This window comes from Hyperolius riggenbachi, chromosome 8 (assembly GCF_040937935.1).
Source record: "Hyperolius riggenbachi isolate aHypRig1 chromosome 8, aHypRig1.pri, whole genome shotgun sequence".
Lineage (NCBI taxonomy): Eukaryota > Metazoa > Chordata > Amphibia > Anura > Hyperoliidae > Hyperolius > Hyperolius riggenbachi.
In genome coordinates, this window is record NC_090653.1 from 233,935,102 (window position 1) to 233,959,876 (window position 24,775).

General features: G+C 42.9%; 1 protein-coding gene across 14 annotated transcripts in view; it reads left to right on the plus strand.

Moving 5' to 3' along the window:
* ATP2B3 (ATPase plasma membrane Ca2+ transporting 3) overlaps window positions 1–24,775 on the plus strand; it is a 495,057-nt gene that overhangs the window by 375,007 nt on the left and 95,275 nt on the right. For all 14 annotated transcript variants that reach the window (XM_068248338.1, XM_068248335.1, XM_068248345.1 and 11 more), the window contains 2 exons: window positions 5,430–5,644; window positions 14,981–15,223. In XM_068248338.1, the coding sequence (XP_068104439.1) occupies window positions 5,430–5,644; window positions 14,981–15,223 (458 nt within the window). The remainder of the gene's footprint in view (window positions 1–5,429; window positions 5,645–14,980; window positions 15,224–24,775) is intronic.

Consider the following 24,775-nt stretch of genomic DNA (forward strand, 5'->3'; position numbering starts at 1 on the left):
CACAGTTGGCCTTTCTAATGGCTATTGGGAAGTAGCTTTCTTCTCTGTCCCAATTGTCCTCTTTACCAACCTCAAAAGATTGTCCCTTGTTCTTTAGGTGTAGGTAGAGTGCAAAGTGTTAAGCTTAGCCTTTCTAATTTGGGCCATGGACTTATTTAAGACCCGTACACACCTTAAATTATATTCGATTGAGGTAGCCAATAACAAATGCCTTTGCCAATAATCTGTTGTGTGTACATCATCCTCCTACTACTGCCTGGCTAGCAGTGCGCCAGGCTGATAGACTCTTCTTAGTGACAAACAATACCTTTGATCTTGCTGCTCAACCCATATGCCATGTGATATAACTCCTCCACCCCCCCTTCCCCCTCCATAACAATAGTACACGGTATCAGCCTGTAGCCTGACTATGCGTCTGTACAGCCATCAGCCCAGTGCTTTCAATCTAGCATGTGTATGGTCCTTTAGGAGTTATTCTTTCTTTGCAGTGTGCAAATCTTTGCACTCCACACTGTTTCCACTACACTAAATTTCCATCCCTACAGGAATAATTAGCTGCCTAGAGCAGCAGTATTTGTTACTTATTTTCCACAGCTGCACAAACTAATTGGCTGGCCGGAAACTCTGATGCACCCAACCTTGACAGTCTTGTGCAGATCATTGGAGAGTAGCTGAGCATTTGAATTTGAGTACACAAAGTGAACACTCTAAAATAACGAGTGTCATTAATCCTAGCAATTTGTAAGACTGAACTGAAAAGATTACCGGTACTTTTTTTCAACAAAGGAATTTGTCAAGACATGTCTTCAATTACATAAAAAAGGCCCTCATTCAATTCACTTTTTAACTTAAGTTTTCTCCTAGGTGATATTTTCTCAACTCATCAATAAAATGCCTTTTAGGCTTCTTTCCCACTAAGACGTTGCGTTAGATGACACGTTAAGGTCGCATAACGTGCCCCTAACGCAACACCTGGTGGTGTTGGAGCAGAACGCTACCAAGAGCCGCGTTAAAAGCAGCTCTTGGTGCGCCTGCTGTGTCGGATGCACTGCGGAGACCACGTGAGCAGAGCTCTCCGCATCACGTGGTCCCGCCAGCCAATCAGCGGCTGCTCCTGGAAGTAAACACTGCAAGTGCAGTGAATATAAAGTAGCCATGTGCCTGGCTACGTAGCGGCCTCTCCCCGCCCACAAAATAAAAAAAACACCCATACTAAGCATGTGCAAACAGTCTAACGCGGCTTAAGCCGCTAGAACGCACAGTATGCTGCACTTCAAACGAACGTGCAGCGTTACTGTGTAACGCAACGTGGGCACTGTGAACAGCCCATTGATTTTTCATTGCTGTGTGGTGGGGTGCGTTACAGGCTGCACTAACGTGCGCCTGTAACGTCTTACTGTGAAAGCAGCCTTAAGGCTAAGAGCACACTAGGCAGTGCAGAAAACCATGCATTTTCTGCACTGAGCGGTTTTTATTTACGGTGCATTTTTGTATGCGTTTGCGGTTTGTGCTTTTGTTGTGTTTGCGTGTTGCATTTTTTCAATATCTTCCCTTTTATAAAAAATAATGCAGCAAATTGTGAGTTTTCAAAAACACACATTGTAAAATGGACATATATGTGTTTTACATGTGTTCCATAGACTCTCATTATCATCAGAAAGGGTAGCGTTTTATGCAACACTAGCGTTTCTGCCCAGTGTGCCACTAGCTTAAGCCACCAGCAGGCAAGAAAATAATTTTGACAGTACTTTTCACTTACTATTCATGCAGAGTACTAAAAATGTATTTTAAACAGAAGATGGAAAATGATCTCCTAGGAGAAAACTTAAAGGGAAGGTTCAGGCACAGGCATAAAAAAATAAAAATCGAAATCCACTTACCTGTGGCTTACTCCAGCCCGTGGCAGGCAGGAGGTGCCCTCGGAGCCGCTCCGCAGGCTCCCGGTGGCCGACCCGACCTGGCCAGGCCGGCGGCCAGGTCGGGCTTCTTCTGCGCTCCAATCTGCGTTTCATGCGGGCGCGATGACGTCATCGGACGTCCTCCGGGCTGTACTGCGCAGGCTCAGTAGTTCTGAGCCTGCGTAGTACAGCCCGGAAAACGTCCGATAACATCAGCGCGCACCAGTGAGACGCAGATTGGAGCGCAGAAGAAGCCCGACCTGGACGACGGGCTGACCAAGTCGGGTCGGCCACCGGAGACCACCGAGGGCACCTCCTGCCTGCCACGGGCTGGAGGAAGCCACAGGTAAGTGGATTTGGATTTTTTTTTTTTTTTTTGCCTGTGCCTGAACCATCCCTTTAAGAGAAAAGTGAACTGTATAAGAGCTTAAGTGTCCAGTTGAAGCTGCTTTATTTTTACTTTGAGTATAGTCTATGACCTGACTAAATACGAACCTTCACATGTGCAGTGTATGCTTTCTATACTATACATCCTGGAAATAGACTGAAGAAAACATCTAGATGTTGCATGATGAAAAGGCAATTTTCTCTCTAGTACAAAACGTAATTTATTTTCCCTGCAGGTCTAACAAGAATGCTTTTTTCCATTCTCAAGTTAATGTAGATTCACTGTTGCAAATTTTACCTCTTATGCATAAAAACAGGAAAGACTCTGCGGTGAAGTTGCTAAAATGGGATGTTTTCTTTTTTATAGGAAGAACAAATTTTTTATGCTTTTTTAATTTGGTCTTCAAAATGATCAGCTAAAAACTTTAAAGGAGAACTCCATAGATAGTCATTTGGATTGAACCTTCTGCAGAAATATCATTAATAGATTTCTCTTCTGAAAGTTATCATCTACAAACCATTTAATAACATTCAGTCCAGGCCTGGATTTACCTCACAGGAGCCCATAGGCACAGAAGTCCTGGCACCTTAGACTTCGCCCTCCATGAACCCACAAACCCCCACCAAGTCACACAGCAAGTGTGCTGGCTGGCCAGGTTGTAACGTCTCCCTTGCCCTTCATAGGTAGCTACACGTGCCCCCAAGTATTAGGTAGCCAGAAGAAACCTCAATATTTATTATCTAGAGGTGCCCCCAATTATTAGGTAGCTAGAGGTTCCCCTGACTGTCAGAGGCGCTGTTCTTGGCTACACAACTTTTGAGTTACTCCTACCTGTGTTATTGCATGAGAAAGCGGGCTAGAGACCCGCGAGACGTGTAGCATTTGTTCTGGAGTACGAATTAAATCTTGTTTAAACCATACATAGTGGTTGTGTTTGGTTTTGGGGAGGTAAGTCCACCTTTGCCCCCCAACTTTTATCTGTATTTTATCTGTTTTTGCCTATGATCAATTTTTACTCTGCTGGAACCTCTGTTTCCATTGCAATTCTTGAACTTGATGTGTTGGAAGGAGGGAGAACAGGTAAGCAAAAAGATCTGACCAGCTTTGACAAATGCCAGAATGTGATGGCTATACAACTGGATCAGATCATCAGAGCATGTCCTACATTTTGGTCTTGTGGGTGGTTCCCAGTATGAGGTGGTCAGCAGCACCCACCAAAAGTACAACCTGGCTGCATTAGGGTCCTGGGAACTCAAGATTCATTAACCCTCTGGGCGATACAATTATATCGCCCAGGAGGGGGCGCAGCACTATTTTTTAATTTTCTTTATTTTTTAAATCATGTAGCGAGCCCAGGGCTCGCTACATGATAGCCGCAGCGCAGCGGCATCCCCCCACCCACTCCGATCGCCTTCGGCGATCAGAGTAAGCAGGAAATCCCGTTCAGAACGTCATGGACGTCGTGACGTCATAGGGAGTTCCGATCCACCCCTCAGCGCTGCCTGGCACTGATTGGCCAGGCTGCGCAAGGGGTTGGGGAGGTGGGGGGCTGCGCGGCACGGCGGGTAGCGGCGGATCGGCCGCGAGCGGTGGCGATCGGAAGTTACACGCAGCTAGCAAGGTGCTAGCTGCGTGTAACAAAAAAAAATTATGCAAATCGGCCCAGTGGGGCCTGAGAAATCCTCCTGCGCGACATACCCCGAGCTCAGCTCGGGATTATGGCTCAGGAGGTTAATGAGTGTGTGGAGGGAAAAGCTACTAGGGCGATCGAAACAACTAGGCATCAGTTTACAATAATTATCATAGATATAACTAAACAGTTGGCACACCTACAGCCATGGGGGGATCAAAGGATGTAGGGAGGCCCAAATTCTTACTGTCCTCCTGCTGACAGAGGGGCAGCCCATTTAGATCAGGTGCAGTAGTGGCCACACTTGGTATGGTTTGGGGGTGTCGTGGAGTCCGCACTATGATTCCTGGCAGATAGGACTCCTGCTTTTGGGGGAGTCACCACCATGGGGGAAGGTAATGTAAATGTTGTTGGGGCCCTAGCAAAGTCATGTTGAGAGGTCCATGATTTGTAGTTATAACCCTGTAAGCTTCGTAAAGAATTGAAATGTTTATTACCCAGAATAATATTTTTTTCCAGCAGAGCAGTGTAAAGATGTGCTTGCTCATGTCTATAATGAGTTACATAGAGGGGAGATAACAAAAAGAAACAGAGGGAATATAATAGCAATCAGCTAAACAAATCCAGCTGCTTCTTGTATTTTTGGATGTGCTAAATAACATTTCTGGATTTGATCTCATCATGGTGTGCTGCGGTCTTCTGTGCTGAAATCGTAAACAAATCCAACACAGCAGCATCAGGAAACATCAGATCAGTTAGACCAGGGGTGTCAGACTGAAATACATAGTTCCCTGGTGTCTAGTGGTCTAGGCCAGCTACAAGGCAAAATCAAAATGACTTTCATGAGCCAAATATAATTCCTGTTTGGGCAAAATTTGGCCCATGGGCCAGAGATTGACACCACTTACTTAGACTGTCCCCAAAGCAATCATGAATGATAGCCTCTAGTGACAGAATTCTAACTTCTCTACATAGGTTAAGCCAATGTACACTCATGAAAGAATTCACGGCCATTGCTAGAAGCTATTTTAGCATTCTTTTAAATTATGTTTCAAACGAGACAAAAAAAAATTATGTAAAAATAATTACTTTAACTGACACATCATGGGAGAATACATTACATCGTTAATACATTTTGTACATTAATTAATGGAGTTCTTCTTTAAATCCTGGTTGCTGTAGAGTTGATTTTGCACTGCTGCCCAACCAGTATTGCCCATTCAACAATACTTGCCCCTGTGGGCTACATGTTGCAAGCTGCCTATTGTGAATTACCAGTTATTTTTTTAAAACATTTCCGATAAAGTTCTTGTTGGTGGGTGGGGCTAACTGCTGAGCCGTAGATTGCCTATTGTAAAACTTGCAACAGGAACCAGTGTATTGCTGTATTCTGTCTCTGTAGCCTTTATTAACCCAGTTTGCCCTTTCTGACTTACCCCTTCCCTTCTACCTTTATTCTTTTGCCCTTTCTCCCTTTCCACTTAATGCCCCCTTCTCACTATCCCCCTACTAGGTCTGGTGATGTCGGCAATTACAGTTATCATCTTGGTGCTCTACTTTGTGATTCAAACTTTTGTGGTGGATGGCAAAGTGTGGCTAGCGGAGTGTACCCCTGTCTACGTGCAATACTTTGTCAAATTCTTCATCATTGGAGTCACAGTCCTAGTGGTTGCAGTGCCAGAGGGTTTGCCTTTAGCCGTTACCATCTCTCTAGCCTATTCAGTCAAGGTAAGAAGCCATTGCTGTTGCAATCATCTTTGTGCTACTCTTAAACTCACCTGTAGTCCTCTTTACAACAAAGGCCTCAATTCACTAAGATCATGCTGGAGATAATAAGGCAAGAGATAACTTGCCACCACACAGTGAGAATGTTATCTTATCTCTTCATTCTTTAAGTTACCTCCTCTGTAGTTATTTTCACACGCAGATAATTAACAGCCTGTCTTTAACTTTCGAATTCTGGAGTTATTTTAACCACCCTGGCGTTCTGATTATATCGCCAGGGTGGCTGCGGGAGGGTTTTTTTTGAATAAAAAAAAAACTATTTCATGCAGCCAACTGAAAGTTGGCTGCATGAAAGCCCACTAGAGGGCGCTCCGGAGGCGATCTTCCGATCGCCTCCGGCGCCCAGAATAAACAAGGAAGGCCGCAATAAGCGGCCTTCCTTGTTTTGCTTATATCGTCGCCATAGCGACGAGCGGAGTGACGTCATCGACGTCAGCCGACGTCCTGACGTCAGCCGCCTCCGATCCAGCCCTTAGCGCTGGCCGGAACTTTTTGTTCCGGCTACGCTGGGCTCAGGCGGCTGGGGGGACCCTCTTTCGCCGCTGCTCGCGGCGAATCGCCGCAGAGCGGCGGCGATCAGGCAGCACACGCGGCTGGCAAAGTGCCGGCTGCGTGTGCTGCTTTTTATTTGATTAAAATCGGCCCAGCAGGGCCTGAGCGGCGACCTCCGGCGGTGTTGGACGAGCTCAGCTCGTCCAGACCGCTCAGGTGGTTAAGGATTGAAGAGTTTTTTTTTTTTTTTTTTTTTTTCCATTGACCAAAAGGTTTATTGAATAAAAAGGAGGCATTACAGAGTATATAGAGTATACAAACAAGTACAAGCAGTTGTAATGTCTGAACAGTACATATAAATTTACAGAGTCTTAAAGACAACATACATCAAATAAACACAGTATCAAGTGTGAGTAAGGGATTTGATATAAAGTGTGTTTAGGTAGAGTATACCTAAATATCCATCCTGTAGATTCTAAGGCCAGAACGAGAAAAGAGGGGGTGGTTGGTTGTGGGGTTAGGGGATAGGAAACAGGTAAATCTCCACTTGGTTAATAGGCGGTTTTCTCCTGAGAGAAGCGAAGTAGTCAGGCAGAAAGCCCGAGAGCGGTAGGCGTTAACTTGTGAGGATCTTATAGGTGAAAGACATGCTATTCAGGTATTATTGTTCGTCCATCTATCCCAGATCTTATTAAATTTAGAAGGGCAACCCCTATGTTGATATACTAATTTTTTTAGAGGAAGAGAGTTTTTAACCTTAATTTTCCAGTCTGGGGGGTGTGGGAGATAACCATCGAAAAGCTATGCACAGTTTGAGCATGAATAAAGTTTCCACTAAAAAGTGTTTGTCAAACTTATTTATATCTTGGTCGTATATGTTGAGGATACAGCTTTTGATATCCAAGGAGGCTGGGGAGCCCATAGTGTCATGAAGGAAGTTCACAACTTGTTTCCACAAGTCAGCAATTGGGGGGCAAAGCCATAAAAGGTGTAAAAATGAGGGGTCGGACAGTGCACATTTAGGGCAGGAGTTTGTTGCATTTGGGGCGTATTTTGAGATGCGGTTGGGAGTAAGGTAGCTTTGGTGGATTATATAGAGTTGGGACAGACGGTCTCTAATGCTGGGAGATACGTAGCGAGTAGCTAGTAAGCAGTCTTCCCACTCTTCTGCATCTAATTGAACATCTAGATGTAACCATTTTCCTTTGGAGTTTTCCACTATCGGATCTGAAATCTGTTCATTGAGTGTATTATATAGGATACCGATATGGTGAGGAAGGGGGCCATCTTTGAGGAAATCCATTAGGATTGAGTTTTCAGTGGGTGGAAGTCCATTAGGGAATTGTGAGCCCAGGGCATGTCTCAGTTGTAGATACATATATTGGAATTGCGGGGGTAGTGAATATTGACTTTGGAGGTCAGGGAAAGGAAGGAGGGTTGATTGCTTGATTATTTGACCCATGTAGTGGATGCCCCTATCTGCCCATCGGTTGGCATTATTGAGTTTAAGTAGTTCAGGGAGTTTAGGGTTGTGCCACAGAGGGGAGTAGGATTCCCAGACCGGGGAGGACATTAATCTGTTTGCGGTGCGCCAGACTTTGGAAGCTTGGAGTAAAATAGTGTTTGAGGGGGATTGAGAGGTGAGGGTGCCTTTTAATAGAGCAAAGGGTAAGTTGTTGGATCTGTCTATGGAGGAAAAGCCAAGCAGTTCAGGTGATTGCAGAGAATTTGTTACAAACCAGTGGGCAAGCTGTTCTAGTTGGGAGGCAATGTAATACAGGTGTGGGGATGGTAAAGCTATTCCACCCAGAGAGGTAGGACATTGTAGTATTGCATGTCTGAGTTTGGCCCGGGATTTATTCCAGACTATACATAGGAAGAGGGATCTGAGTTTGTTAAAGAAGGGTGGAGGTAAATGTACCGGCGAGTTGTGTAGTATATATAGAATTTTAGGCATGAGGACAATTTTAATTAGGTTAGTTCGACCCATAACAGATAATGGTAGTTTTGTCCAAGAGGATAGTTTATTTTGAGTGAGTGATAATAAGGGGGTGACATTGTCCTGATAGTATTTAGCTACAGAGGATTGGACTACTACTCCAAGATATTTGAAGGATGTAACAGGTTGAAGGGGGCATGCTAGCGAGGAGGCCGAGATCTCCAGACCATCAAGGGAAAGAATGGCAGATTTGCTCCAATTGATTGATAAACCTGAATATTCCCCCATTTCTGTAATTAGTTCAAAAGAAGCTTTGAGTGAATTATGGGGGTCTGCTAGGTATAGGATAGTGTCATCTGCGTATTGACTGATTTTTTCCTCGATATTGCCTATTTTGAGGCCTTCTATTCGTAGGTCTGCTCGGATCTTGCATGCCAATGGTTCGGCAGAGAGAGCATATAATAAGGGCGAGAGGGGGCAGCCTTGTCTTGTCCCCCGGCCTATAGGGAAAGGGTCTGAGATATTTGAATTGGTACAGATCTGGGCCATAGGATTTGTGTAAAGAATTTGCACCCATCTGATGAAGTTATCACCAAACCCAAACCTGGAAATTGTGGCTAGTAGGAACGGCCATTCTACAGCATCAAATGCCTTAGCGGCATCTAAAGAGACCACAACTCTGTTTCCTTTGTTTATGTGGTTGGCTTGAAGATTAGCATATAGCCTTCTGATATTAAGAGAGGTTTTTTTGCCAGGCATGAAGCCAGTTTGATCATCATGGATAAGGGATAGGATGACTTTGCTCAGTCGTGCAGCTAGTATTTTGGCCAGGAAGGATTGAAGAGTTAACTTAAAGACAAGCGTTAACTTTAGGTTTGCCTGAGGTAAAATGTTTCCTGAATACTACATGCCTCATCACCATGGCGATAACTCTAGAAACGTTATTAAAGACAGGAGATAAGCTTAGTGAATTGAGGCCATAGTCCTTAGCATCCGGCATTACCGTGGATTGCCTGTGCTTGCCGGATGCTTGTACAACCGGCCAAAAAAGCACAAATCCCCCCCCCCCCAAATACTCACCAAGACAAGCCTAGAACGACATCTTGTAGCCTTACTGTTGCTCCTAGCAGCTTTCAGGTGTCCTCCTCCATGCCCAAAAGCAGGCATGTCACCTGACTTGCATCGGGTCAGGTGACTTACACTGAACCTGCAAGGAGCTACAGGAAGGATACAATAGATCGCTAAAGTCTCGCTGAGTATTTTAAAGCCCGCATACACCGCCAAAACAAAGTCCCTGTTATCCCCTCAGGCATGCCGGTTAATTGGGACTCCCAGTTGCTTGAGCTCTGGATAAGGAGGTCTTTGCTGTATATAGGTGCCCTCTAATGATACAATCTTTACTGTACAATATTACCAAATATAGGTAGTACAGAGGGAAATTGAAGGAATATACTCTGTATGCATACTTTAGGTAGTCCCTCATATTGCATTGAAGTGATAAGATTGTACAACCAATTGTATCATTAGTTGGCAATATAAAACTTCATATAGTGCGTGCTTAAACTGCTGATGTTAGTTGGTAGGAGGCACCCTCAAAAGATAAAATGATTAAAAGAGAGAGTAAGTATTGAGTTACCTCTCAAGGGGCCCCGCCCAATTCACTTTTTCTGGTAAGTTTTCTCCTTGGTAATATTTTCACATCTTATAAGTAAAATGCCTTTTAAACCACCGGGAAGTAAGAAAATACTCTGAAAAACTTTAACAGTACCTTACCAAACTTACTGTTTAGTACTTTTTCAACTGCAGAGTACTGAAAAGTTATATTTAAAAGCAGATGAAAAATTATTTCCTAGGATAAAACCTAGGAGAAAAAGTGAATTGCATATGGCCTGAAGTGAATTGGATCAGATCCAATGGCCCTTATTCAATTCACCTTTTTTCTGGAGTTTTCTTCTAGTACAAAATGTTCTTTTATCCTCTGTTTAAAACGACTTTTTAGTACTCTACAATTTAGAAGTACCAAAGAGTACTGTCAACATTATTCAGAATATGTGTTTGCTTGTTGGTGGCTTAAGGCATTTTATTGTTAAAATAGGAAACTATCACTTAGGAGAAAACTTAGGATAAAAAAAGTTAATCGAATAAGAGCCAAGGGGGTTGATGCACAAAACATTGGTAATACTGCCACATAGCGCACAGAAATATGACCTTTACTTTCGCCTGCAGTACCGCGAATTACGATATTGACGTAACTCGCAGTACTTGAGTAGTGCAAACTTTGCTATGGTAACCCGTATTACTAACTTGCATTACTATTAGAAATGTACATTACTGGAGAAATGGTTTGCGATACTTACATACTGCGAGTCTAGGTAACAGTGTAACTCGCAGCACTGCAGGCAGAATTAAAGGTATTAAGCACTTGAGTAGCCACTGCGATTTGTAGGAACAACACTTGCTTCATAAGGTCAATAAAAAGAAGCCCCAAACTTAACTCAGTTGCATGTGTCATCTGTCTATGACCCCCAAGTGAGGACCAGTTGATAAAATTTGCCACAACAACACACTTGCATTGCTTAACTGTGTTTGAACATACTGGTGTACCACTGCCATTCTCTTTGCAATAGGAGACAACTCAATACAAGCCTGTACTCATGTGCAGTATTTGTTGGAATGCTAATAAGATCTGCACAGAGGTGATAAAGAGTAGGGATGGTCATTAAAATGCAAATAATTTAGAGTTGATGCAGGATTATGCCTATTTAGTATTCAAATGTATGCATCCTGAAAATGGACCAATCAAATCCTCCTAATTGTTGGTTCTCTATAATCCAATAATAATCCAAACATTTGTAGAGGGCTTTTTTTCCTGTCGGACTCAAAGTGCTCCTACATTCCTTATTAGGGATGAACGATGACATGCAAACTTACAAATGTAAAGGGGCATAACAAAGTCAGCACACACTGCAGCTGATTTACTATTATCATAGGCAGAGAATAATATCTTATTCTGTGCATTCTGGAGATACCAAGGCAGTATCACAGATTTTTTTCAAATACCGTATATTGAATTATTGACATGGACTATAAGACATTTTAGACACATTTATGGTAAGTACAGTAAGTTTTACACTTGAAACTTACTTAACCTCGTTCTGGATCTTGGGTTTAAAGGACAACTGAAGCGAGAGGGATATGGAGGCTGATATATTTATTTATAACAAAAATACAGCAGATCAGGTGTTTCTGACATTGTCAGATCTGACAAGTTTAACTGCCCTCTTTTTTTTGAGGTTATTCAGACACTACTGCAGCCAAATAAACTAACTGGACTGCCAGACAACTGGTATTGTTTAAAAGGTAATAAATATGGCAGCCTCCATATACCTCTCACTTCAGTTGCCGTTTATGGCAATTAGTTTTGGCTAAAAAGAAATAACTATAGCCGCCTCCATATTTCACTCATTGCTGTGATCCTGTAGTGCATAGGTGTCAAACTCCAGTCCTTAAAGGACAACTGAAATGAGAAGTGTATGGACCCTGCCATACTTATTTCCTCTTAAGCAATACCAGTTGCCTGGCTATTCTTCTGATCCTAAGCCTCTAATGCTTTTAGCCATAGACCCTGAACAAGCATTTGCAGATCAGGTGTTTCTGACATTGACAGATCTGACAAGATTAGCTGCATGCTTGTTTCTGGTGTGATCCACACACTACTGCAGCCAAATAGACCAGCAGGGCTGCCAGGCAACTGGTATTGCTTAAAAGGAAATAAATATGACAGTCTCCATATACCTCTAACTTCAGTTGTCCTTTAAGGGCAAAGGTACTCCCATGTTTTTGGCACAGCTCAAATTGGTGGGCCTGAATCAGTAAGGGTGTGATTCATCAAGAAGATTACATTTCTCCGTTTCTCAGTCCATCCTGAACACTAGCGCGGATATGGCCCTTGAGGACTGGAGCTTGACACCTGTGCACTACAGGAACACTTCAAATTACAAATGTACTCTTTTTTTTTTTTTTCTTACCAAAAGTGGAATTTCACGTTAAGCTTACAATTCTTCACGGCTGCAGAAGTCAGGCAGTGATTCCCGAATTCTCATTTTAGACTTCAGTGTTTAACTTAGTTGGAAGTTGGCTTTCAGTTGTGGTTGACGCAAAATGTCATATGAAAAAATGATCAGGGTTGTTCTGAAATCCTGAATGTGGAATTAGGATTAGCGAATTTAGCATGCAGAGTTGGTCAATAATTCATGTGAAATACAGAAGAACAAATCAATTTTTAAAAGTCTTGCATAATTCTGTCTAATTAAATCACAACCCCGCCATGGGCGTTTTGTGCTGCAGTTGCATGCTAGTTTGAAGATCTACTTCTCTACATAGCTTCTCCCTCTCATGTGACATCACATGCTGAAGCTCTGTGCAACCCTTCTCTGCCCTCTGAAAACCAATAGAAGCACTATTTTCAGCTTCTGAGGTGCTCATATTGGCTTGCAGATGGCAGGAAGAGGGAGGGTGAATCACTAAATCAAAACGTAGGGTGAGCACGAGATTATGTTGCTCGCTGGGTAAACAGCAGTAATTCTGGAAAATAATAAGGGTAGCATCTTGTTATACTTCCTTAAAGAGGAACTTTAAACGAAAGGGGAAAAAATAAATCAAGAAATGATTGATATTAATCATGTAATTTGTTCATGTTTTTGATCCACAATCAGCCTGCACATAATCATCTTTACTACCGGCAGACAGGGAAAGAAATAAAAACCCTAACCCTCCCACCAAAGGTTAGCATATGACATATGAAGGAAGCTGTGTGTGGTCCGGTGTTAGTCATGGTGAGAATCCGAAGACATTACAATAACATTTGTTTAGGAGATACCTTTCATGAATAACTGCACAAGCTTTCTTTGCAAGCTTTCAAAACTGTATTTCTTCTTCAGACAGAATACAGAACTGAAACAGAACCGTACCAGTTTGGGTGTGCTGCAAACCTCTGTGTTTATTTCATACCAGTTTCAAAAGCTTGCAAAGAATTCCTACCTCCCTGGCGCTATGATTATTTCCAGATTTCCGGGGCTAAAAGCGGTGCAATTTTTTTTCACGAGCTTTTAGACCCCAATAGGAAAAAATCATACTGTGGCAGGCCCTGCACAGACTGTCTCCCTGGAATCCAGCCCTGCAATTCTCCCTCCGCCCTCCAGGTCGCATTGTAACCCTATTATGAGATCAATATCATGACGACAAACGGCAATCTCACTAGAGGGTTCAAGAGCCTCTGATGACCGGAAGAAGAAGGACTGCCAGCGTCTGGATCCCGGGGGAGGTGAGTTAGAAACACAGACACGCTGCGCTGTCCACCATACCTCTGCTCCATGTTTCTTTTTCCACCCACGAGCCTGACTTGGGGTTACTGCCAAGGAGGTTAAAGGCATTACCCTAACAACTTTTGTTGTTATGTCTTAGTATGACATATAATAGATAGATAGTAGACGCCACAAGTATACAATCTTTATAGGTTAACAATTTGGCTCAAAAAGCAACAAATTTCGTGCAATAAAAACCTACTTCATCAGGAAAAATGTTAGTATAGAATTATGCTGTACACATTGGTGGTGAAGGCACTGAGCTGTGTGTACTGCATAGTTCTAAACTCCAATATGACCTTAGAAAGTAGGTTCTTAACACGCAAAAGCGGCTGCTTTTTAAGTCAATCCTACACTTCCCTCCTTTTAACCACTTGCCGACCGCACACTCATAACGTGCGTCGGCAAAGTGGCAGCTGCAGGACCAGCGACGCAGTACTGCGTCGCCAGCTGCAGCCTAATTAATCAGGAAGCAGCCGCTCGTACGAGCGGCTGCTTCCTGTCAAATCACGGCGGGGGGCTCCGTGAATAGCCTGCGGGCCGTCGATGGCGGCTCGCAGGCTAGATGTAAACACAAGCGGAAATAATCCGCTTTGTTTACATTTGTACGGCGCTGCTGCGCAGCAGCGCCGTAAGGCAGATCGGCGATCCCCGGCCAATCAGCGGCCGGGGATCGCCGCCATGTGACAGGGGACGTCCTGTCACTGGCTGCACAGGACGGATAGCGTCCTGTGCAGCCCGGATCTCAGGGGGGGGAGCAGGTAGGAGAGGGAGGGGGAATTTCGCCGCGGAGGGGGGCTTTGAGGTGCCCCCCCCGCCACCCACAGCAGGCAGGAGAGATCAGACCCCCCCAGCACATCATCCCCATAGGGGGGAAAAAAGGGGGGCAATCTGATCTCCCTGCCTGCACCCTGATCTGTGCTGGGGGCTGCAGAGCCCACCCAGCACAGATCAATCAAACCAGCGCTGGTCCTTAAGGGGGGGTAAAGGGTGGGTCCTCAAGTGGTTAAATTGGTTTTAAAGATTTTAGATCTTTGGCTCCTCCTATTATTTATAACATTGAAAAAGCAAAGTCTCCAGACCTGGGGACCGGTTGTTCAACAATATGACTCTTTACTTGCAAGGGTTACTACACAACATTTTTATGTGATATTTAATATTTTCCACATAAAAAAATGGACACTGTTGTTACCGTTTATTCTTTGAAAAATCTTTAATAAAATAAAGTTGAAAAAAAGACTTAAAGCTGAGTTATCACAAATACTTTGTCTTTTAAGAAGGCAAAATTAAATTTAGCAATGCTTTCTAATAAGAGAGCTTTTTGGTCTCTTTTAGCCACCTATACCTTTCTAGTGGTTCTGGGTCACCATCAGCTATCTGGGTATTCTATAGCATCCTGTGTGTTTTTCTATTTTGCTCTGTGCTAATTTGTTAGGTTGAACACAGTTTTCAGATATTTCATATATTAGTTTTATTATTTTACAGAAAATGATGAAGGACAACAACCTTGTACGGCACTTGGATGCTTGTGAAACGATGGGCAATGCCACGGCCATCTGCTCAGACAAAACTGGGACTCTGACAACCAACCGGATGACCGTCGTACAGTCTTACCTTGGAGATGTCCATTTTAAAGAAAAGCCAGACCCCAGCGGCCTCAATTCCAAAATTTTGGACCTGCTTGTCAATGCCATCGCCATTAATTGTGCCTACACCACTAAGATACTAGTAAGTCCCAAAATTGTTGAACTCGGTAGCAGTAAGCGCCCAGTATACCCAGTTAAGTCAAGCATACAGGTGGTATTTGCAAATCGCTGTTACCGTCTCTCATCCTTCAAATGGTTACTTTATCCATAAAGGGTAGCCAGTCCTGACTGTATTCAGATTTTTGGGAAATGTCTGTACAAATGAGAATTTTTTTGCCCAATCAGACATTCAAAAAAACAAAAACATCTAATTTTGCAAGAAGTGTAGTGTTTTTTTGTGTGTGTGTTTGGGATCAACATTATGATCAATGTTACAATTGAAATACAGAACTGCAATGTTGGTTCTGGGTGATGTCGATCCTGGTGTTGATCGCAGTGTAGTGTATGGCCAGCTTACCAAGCCTTCTGTTATTTGCATGCTAAAAAAAACCTGTTACTATTGCTAAAGAAAACAAACCTTCCCACAACCCCACTGGCATTGCAGAGTACCTGCAGTGAGGCAAAGGCACCCAAATCAAGTAAATAAAAAAAATGTGGGGGGGCATATAGGGATCTATTTAAAAAAATGGGGGGATTACATATATTTTTAGGCAATAAATATTTTGAGGTAATGTTTTTTATTTTTCGATGTTACAACCCCCTTTAAAGGAGAAATGATGAGATAAACGTGTATGTACAGTCCTAACCTACTTAGAACTATGCAGTGTTCCTTTCTTCAAAAAGGCTTAAAGCGGACCCAAACCAAACATTTTTTTAATTAAAAATATTTAGTTGCACCACTCTGACACATACAAAGATAAATAAACACTCCTTCAAACCTATGATTATTTCAGTGCATGCTTTTCACCCTTCTCTTTTCATAGCTCGGGTTATACTGGGGGCAGCCATTAGCAATTCTTCCATTGCAGGACACCATCTACTCCACCAGTTTGCCGGAAAAATCCCGGCAATTTGAAAGGAAGGGATTCTGTTCCTCCAATAAATGTAAAATATTTGATATTTGTCATCATGCAGCTGAAAAAAGGCTGCTATTTATTATTATAATTTAGAAAATAGATTTTATTTCTGAAATCTTGTATTTTTAATTTGGGTCCACTTTAAGAATCCAGGACTCAATGATAATTTATCACACTGTAGTTTAAAGGTCCGTACACACGCCTCCTGTCGTCACCTCCTGCTGGGCGTGTTTTCAGCAGACAGTACAGCGTGTGTACAGTCTGTCGGTGGACTGATAAGGTTGTTTCTGAGCGATCCGCCGGGCGGATTTAGTGCTGCTGTAGGTTTTAGGACATAGAATCTACATCCTGCATTAAAGGGGGACTTCAGCCTAAACAAACATACTGTAATTAAGTTACATAAATTACAGTTACATACTGTACAAACATAAATTACAAACATACTGTAATTAAGTTACATTAATTAAAATAGTCAGGTAATATAATCTCTTGGGCTTCGTTCACATTGCGTTCCAATCATGGAATCGTGTTTGTGTTGGGCCTTTTTTGACACTTTTTTTCCCCCTTCCCGGCGATTTCTGTGAGTTGGGCGGTTTTGTAAGCGTTTTTGTAAACGCTTTTGCAGAGCGATTCCGTTTTTTCACTTCCTGATGTCAGTCAGGAAGTGAACTCTTTGATCTGGAAAATAATAAATACAATGTATTTATTCTTAAAAACGCTCACGCAATCGCTGCACAAAGCGATTTTGTGAGCATTTCACGTTTTCCTATACCTTCCATTGAGGCAAATTGTCTCAAAAATGGTCCATGCAGTGCTTCTCTGAGCGGATTGGAAACAAACCGCTCAGATGTAAACTCTCTCATATTACTCTCTCATCGCCCAGAAAGCGCTTGTGCAATGATTCTATTGCACAAGCGCTTTCAGGGCAATTTGGAAAAATCGCCAGCACTTAAAAATCTACAAAAGCGCCTCCAGTGCGAACGAGCTCTTACACACCCTGTGTTAGTAGAACAGGCACATGTTTGTGATTTCATGGAGGCAGCCATCTTTTTGGTTGAAAGGAGGTGAGCATGAGACACAGTTCCAACTGTCCTGTTTCCTAATCACCCCTCCCAGCTGCATGCGCTAGGCTTCAAATCTCAAATTCAAAATAAAAAAAAACAAATTTGTGCAAAAACAGCAGAACGAGAACAACAACATCAAAAATTCCATCATGCTTTGCGCAGCATCTGGAGAAAATGCCCGGGCAGTTTTCTTTGATGGGGCAGAGCTTAGCTTCTGTGCAGCTAAAAATGAGGCTTGGGTAAGAAAAACAAAGTCCTGATGCTGTCGAAACTGTTAAAGAAACACCAAGCCTCTTCAGTGCTGCTGAGTAGATTTTTAGTCTGGAGGTTCACTTTAAAAACTGCAGCTGCATGTGCATTTGATCGGGCACATGCACGGTCCTGTGAATAATTGCTGCTAGCAAATAGCAACAATCATTCAATAAAGTTATGGGAAAAAAAGTTTTAAAAGTGTTATGTTGCTTTTTTTAATCCCCATTTAATTTTGAACCCCAGCCTAGTCTATTAACCCATTGTTAACCTCTGCAATACCTATACCCGTTTATAAATGTTCAATGACTGCCATCTGTAGCGAAGAGTGAAAGTTTAGGACCCCAATACTCTACAGATGTATCGCTCTGCCATTGTCTAGCCATGCATCTGTACAGCAGTATTCCCCCCAAACTGTTGCATTCGATCGCCACAGACGCACAGGCTGGGGATAACGGCCTGCCACATGCTCAGCTAGTGTTTTTTAACTGTGGGACGTGTCATGTGAAAATTAGAAAGGATGAAAAAAAAAAAAAAAAAAGGGTATTTTCTGCATTTTACGCCTAATTTTTCGCCATAAAATGACTAAAATAAAATATTTTTTAGGAAAAAAATATTACCTAAAGAAAGTTTAGATTGTACTGAAAAAACAAACAAACAAAATATATATCACTAAGATGGTATGAGTGATTAAAAAGTAACTGCTGTATCAAAACCATAAAGCTAAAGGGCCATATCCTATTCAAGGTGATAAGTAGCATGCAGATGCGAGCTACTTATCACCTTGCCATCGCGCGAGGATTACCGGTACATACCATTGCCCATATCCTTTGTGCGATGGCCGATTGTTAGGGAGCATTACTCAGACGAAAGCCTGAGCGATGCTCCCTTTTACCGGGCGATGGGGAGTGAGGTTTACGCTGTGGTGCTGCCCTACAGCACCATGGCCTCTCTCCCCACACATGCGCAAACACGCCAAACATCTGCTGCCATCTTCCGCCTCAGCATCTGGGGGTCTCCTTTAATAAGGAGACCCCCAGAGCTCGCCGTCGGGTCGATGCACACTTTAGAAGCCCCCCACATAGCTCTGCCAGGCACCCCTGTCATTATACATACCGTCGCCGATCACCCGCCGCCTCTCGCCGTGTATCTAACACTGTAATTACTGTTCGCATAGGAGCCCTTGCAAAGCATCTTTGAATCTGCAGCCGGGGCTTCCCATTGGTCCGCTATCTGAGCCATTTTATTGGTTCAGATAGCGGACCAATGGGGAGCCCCGGCTGCAGATTCAAAGATGCTTTGCCCGGGCTCCTATGCGGATAGTACTACAGTGTTAGATACACTGTAATTACGTGACGTATTTTGCGGCGAGAGGCGTCGGGTGATCGGCGGCAGTATGTATAATGAGAGGGGTGCCTTGCAGAGCTACGTGGAGGGCTTCTAAAGTGTGTGGTGACCCAACTGGGAGCTCTGAGGGTCTCCTTATTAAAGGAGACCACCAGAGGCTGCGGCGACGACGTGTGTTAGCTGGTTTAGACCTGCTTTTTGCAGGTCTAAGCTAACGCTCATGTCTGCCAGGAAGTATCGCTTCCCGGAGGCATGCAAAAGGTAACTGGATACTGTGTTCAGAACTCACTGGGCGATTGTATCGCCCAAACGAGTTATTTTCCGCCTGGGGGGGTCTAAAGTTTAATAAGATTAGGCGATGCCCCATCGCCTAAGTTAAGAATAGCCAGTGCTTAGCGTGGAAACCGTGGAAAGCGAACCAGTTAAAGCTTTCCTGCATCAAGTTGCATAACTCCTGGGAGTAACTGCCGACTTAATATTCAACCCAGAATATGGCTTACATCTGAAAATGGCCCCTGAGAATAATGGCGCATGGTGTTGCCGCTAATCCGTTTGCCGCTTATCGCTATTTAACGTTAAAGCCTTATTGTTAATTAGCGTTAAAAACTTATCGTTATTTAGCGTTAACACACAGAACCCTCTCTGTACCTACCCCTAACCCATAACCCCCCCCCCCCCTGGTGGTGCCTAACCCTAACCACCCCCCTTGTGGTGCCTAACCCTAACCACCCCCCTGGTGGTGTATATTGTACTGTAACTATACCTAACCCTACTCTCACACAGAACCCTCCCTTTACCTATCCCTAACCCTAAGACCCCCCTGGTGGTGCCTAAACCTATGACCCCCCTTGGTGGTGCCTAACCCTAAGACCCCCCCTGGTGGTGCCTAACCCTAAGACTCCCCCTGGTGGTGCCTAACCCTAAGACCCCCTGGTGGTGCCTAACCCTAAGACCCCCCTGGTGGTGTCTAACCCTAACCACCCCCCTGATGGTGCCTAACCCTAAGACCCCCCCCCCCCCGGTGGTGCCTAACCCTAACCTTGACAGTGTTACATTAAATCCATCACTGTTTTGCAGTTAAATAACGTCTGCAGTTTGGCTTATGTAGGGCGCTATTGATAAATAATGTTAGTGTGTGCCACTATTGATAAATAACGTTAGTGTGTGCCGTTTTTCTTCTTTTTTCCCTGTGCGCCATTATTATGCAGTACTAACGATAAATAGCGATAAGCGTATCTTTTTAATGTGGCACCATTTTTATGCATAGGCGCTGTGCGCCATTATTCACTGATCCGAGAATATGGGCTGTGACTGCTCTCATCAGAGGTCTTGGGTACAGGCATTTAACTTCATTGCATATTCCCTTTATATAAAAACACTGCTAATAACTGAACATGTAACAGAGCTTGGTTTTTCATTTTCCAAAACACAACTACTCTTTTAGATAAAGAGCCCCTATGGATGATGTCTGCTAACTGCAGGCATGGATAGTTGGACTTTGGTGCTGTAATGTAACTTCAGCTCCTTAGGTTGCCGTAGCTTAGCAGAAAATAAAGAAAAAGAAAAGACCGTCTCCCATGATGTAGTGGGAGTTTTCCCTGCTTGCTTCCTACATGACTGTCAATCACTTGGAGGAGTGAAGGAGTGATGAATATTAGACGCTCTTAGATTGCAGGTATGCTATGGCTGTCAGTAGTTATAGCACTTACTTAGTGGGCAGAGCAGAGGCAGAATTGTGAAGCATTTTAGGGTAGAACAGTGGGAGACAGTTATCAAATAAGGTTGAAACAGAATCAGCTGCTACTTATGCATCAAATTGCTAGGATAAAAATAGCTGGTATGTCACACCCCGCTTCCCTCTAATTTACCCTTCAGAACATTTGTTGGTGGCACAATTGCATAATTAGGCTATTTGAATCGGGGGCACGCGCCCTGAATCATTACCAGGGTGCCCCAAATCTCCCTCACCCACTGCAGAGTGCACAGTTGGTGATACTGGTAACTACTTACTTTCCTCATTCCTGCTCACAGCTCACATCACCTTTCACAAACTACCGGTTTGACCTACTGATCTGGAGGGAGGAGATCAGAGAAGACACAAGAGGTTTGCCAATCTTCCCTGTGTCTTATCAGATTATGGTGTGAAAAGGTTAATGAAATGGTGGTCATGAGAACTTCAGGACTACCTGAATTTATTGCAAATGATTTACACTGCAGGTACAGCATGTGACTGTTATTACACTAACATTTTAGTAACCCTCACTATGATCTGCTATGACACAGATAACAGTTGCAAACATTTGCCAACTAAATTGAAACCATTTTGCATCAATTGTTTGTCGATACAGTAAAACCCTCGTTATTCAGAACTCAGTCAACTCAGTCAACCAGAATTCTCAAGCAACCAGATGAAAAATCCTGGCCTTGCAGGATGCAATAATCTACTTTAACACTTCTTTATACAGTAATAAGCTTTTGTGAGGCTAGGTTCACAGAACGGACACGTTATAATGAGTGTGAACTAGACTGGACTTAAAGTGGAGCTGTCAGCCATACTATCTCAGAAAAAAATATATACTGTATATATAAGTAGATAAATACTTGCTCTACGTAACCACTTTACCCCCGCGCGTACGTATTTCTCCGCCCCTTTTTCCATCCTTTAAAAACCAGGGACGGAGAAACACGTACTTTCCGCGTTCCCGACGCTGCCCGCGCTCCCGCTCGTAAACACGCCGCCCGCCGCTAGTAAACACGCCGCCGCCCGCTCGCCCAGAGATCAATGAACGGGAAAATCCATTCCCGTTCGTTGATCTAAGCCCCGCAATGATCAGCTGCTCTCCTATGGGCAGCGCGATCATTGTGAGAAAAAACTCACGTGTCCAGCCTCCTTATTCTTCCTCCAAGCTTCCGGAAGGAAGCTTGGAGGTCGCATTAAAACAAAAAGTTACTGTGGCCATCTTGTGGCCAAATAGTAAACTACACCCTACACATTTTTCACATACAAATAAATGACTTTTACACATAAAATTAACTCATTACCTCCCACACTCCCCATTTTTTTTTTTTTTGTAATTAAAAAAAAAAAAAAAAAAATTTACAATTAAAAAAAATACATAAATAGTTACCTTAGGGACTGAACTTTTTAAATATTTATGTCAAGAGGGTATAACACTGTTACTTTATAAACTATGGGCTTGTAATTAGGGATGGACGCAAAACTGAAAAAAATGCACCTTTATTTCCAAATAAAATATTGGCGCCAAACATTGTGATAGGGACATAATTTAAATGGTTTTATAACCGGGACAAAAGGGCAAATACGTTTCATGGGTTTTAATTACAGTAGCATGCATTATTTAAAAACTATAATGGCTGAAAACTGAAAAATAATTATTTTTTTCCCCACATTTTTCCTATTTTCCCATTAAAACACATTTAGAAAAAAATAATTCTTGGCATAATGTCCCACCTAAAGAAAGCCTAATTGGTGGCGAAAAAAACAAGATATAGTTCATTTCATTGCGATAAGTAATAATAAAGTTATAGACGAATGAATGGAAGGAGCGCTGAAAGGTGAAAATTGCTGTGGTGCTCAGGGGGTAAAACCCCTCAGTGGTGAAGTGGTTAAATAACATATGTATTGCACTGCCCACATTTTGATTTTAGTGATTTTTCTATAATAAAAAAAGGGAAAATCCTTCTTCGAATTTTCCATTTTGTCTGTGTCTATCTTGAAACCAATCCAGACATCATTTCCTCCCTTACTCTGTCTGCGCTTTATTACCCGCCCCCCTCCCAGTCTTTAGACACTCCCACCCAGGTCTGCAGTAGAAAGTGCATTGAGAAATATTAGCCAATCAGAGAGGAACAGAGGTGTGTGGGAGGGGAAAACAAGAGGGAACTGGAGGGAAAAAGGCTTCAGCCAATCAGGCTGCATTAGTTAGGTATGAGGGGAAAGTCAAGAAGAAAAAAAGAAAACCCAGAATGCCCTGCAAATTCATTTGTGCTGCAGATGTACAGTACAGACCAAAAGTTTGGACACACCGGGCTATATGCAATTCTCTTTTTCACCCGAGTTTTTTCCTAGGTGATATTTTTTAATTTCTCAATAAAATGCCTGTTAAGCCACCAGCAAGCAAGAAAATACTCAAAATACTTTTGATAGTACTTTGCACTTACTTCTCAGTACTTTTTCAGTTGAAAAATTCTGGAAAGTTATTTTAAATAGAAGAGGAAAAAGTATCTCCTAGGAAAAAACACAGGAGAAAAGTGGAATTGCATATGGGCCGCCATCTCATTCAAAGAGTTTTCTTTATTTTCATGACTATGAACATTGTAGATTCACACTGAAGGCATCCAAACTATGAATTAACACATGTGGAAGTATAGTACATAACCAGAAAGTGTGAAACAACTGAAAATAGGTCATATTCTAGGTTCTTCAAAGTAGCCACCTTTTGCTTTGATTACTGCTTTGCACACTCTTGGCATTCTCTTGATGACAAACTACAATCACACTACCGAAGAGTGTACAGGTAAATAGTAATGTCACACTTTGCCAATCAGGCTTGACCCTAATGTACAAAAATTGAAAGAGGTTTATTGAAAAAACTCTCCCTACTTTATCAGAATTACTTGTTTGTCATCTTCTGCTCATAGGGATTGGCTAAAAATATGTGCATGTCACACGTGTATTGATTAGTCTGAATTGCACAGTGGTGATAGGTACCAGGTGGCTATATATAGATGCAGGGGTCCTTGCTGATCGCCCAAAAACATATATTGGGATGTAGCTATCCTGAAAATAATAAGCCCTTTGTAGGCCTGGACCTTGCTCCAAATGTGCAATTGTTTACACAAAGAAATGGCTTGCCATCAATATTTTGCTGTGGAGCCAATTTAGCATGTCGCATAAATACAATACAGTATCCCCATAGGGGATATAAACACCTTCATAGAAGGTAGCTGGAAGGGAATAATTTCACCATTAGGGTGTAGAGAGTGAGATATAGAATGCAGGTAAGTACGTGCCACTCAACAATTGTTTCACCTCATCAAAGGAGAAGAGAGGAGTATGTGATACACATTATTTTACAAATATATACAATATATACATGAAGCAGTCCCCTCACCAACCAACAGAGCTTCCCCCAGCAACCCGCTCAAGTCAGAGCCTTGATGAGCTTCTTTGAATTTTTTTTTTAATTTTGAATGTGACATTTGAAGCCTAGTGTGTGCAGCTGGGAGGGGTTATCAGGACACAGGACAGTTGGAACTGTGTCTCATGCTCCCTGTCACCTCCTTTCAACCAAAAAATGGCTGCCCCCATGGAATCACAAACATTTGTCTGTTCTGTTAAAACAGGGTGGGTACGAGATTATATTACCTATTTTAATTAACATAACTAATGACAATATGTTTGTTTAGGCTGAAGTTCCCTTTTAAGTCTGTCCTTTGTATTCATTTGCTTTAATTACTATATTTAAACAATAATACAGAGTTTATGGTAACCATATAGTGTGGGGTATAGTACTGTCTTTTTCAGGGCAGGTTCTAGACCTTTTGCTGCTCAGAGGCAAACTTGTGAGAATTCCCTCATTTTAGAATGATCGCACAGCACCCGACAATTTACTCTGCTTTATTTCATGTTCTCAGTCAGCAGGGAGCATATGTAAAAACATGAGTTACAACATGCTGCAGCTCAACACAATAGCACACTGGCTGGCTGCAAGTCTGTTACAAACAATCTGTTCACCCTCAGCCAGTCGGCCCTCTTCCGTTCTTCTTCAGTCATGACAGCAGTGCCGCCTCCTCCCTTCTGCTGTGCAAGTCAAATGAAACACTGCTGCTCTCCTACCTCCCCACTCCTCACTCACTGTTAGACTCCTCACACAGCACAACAAGCTGCTTTTCCCCAGTAATGACCTCTTCACCTCGATCTCCTCTCGCTTCTCC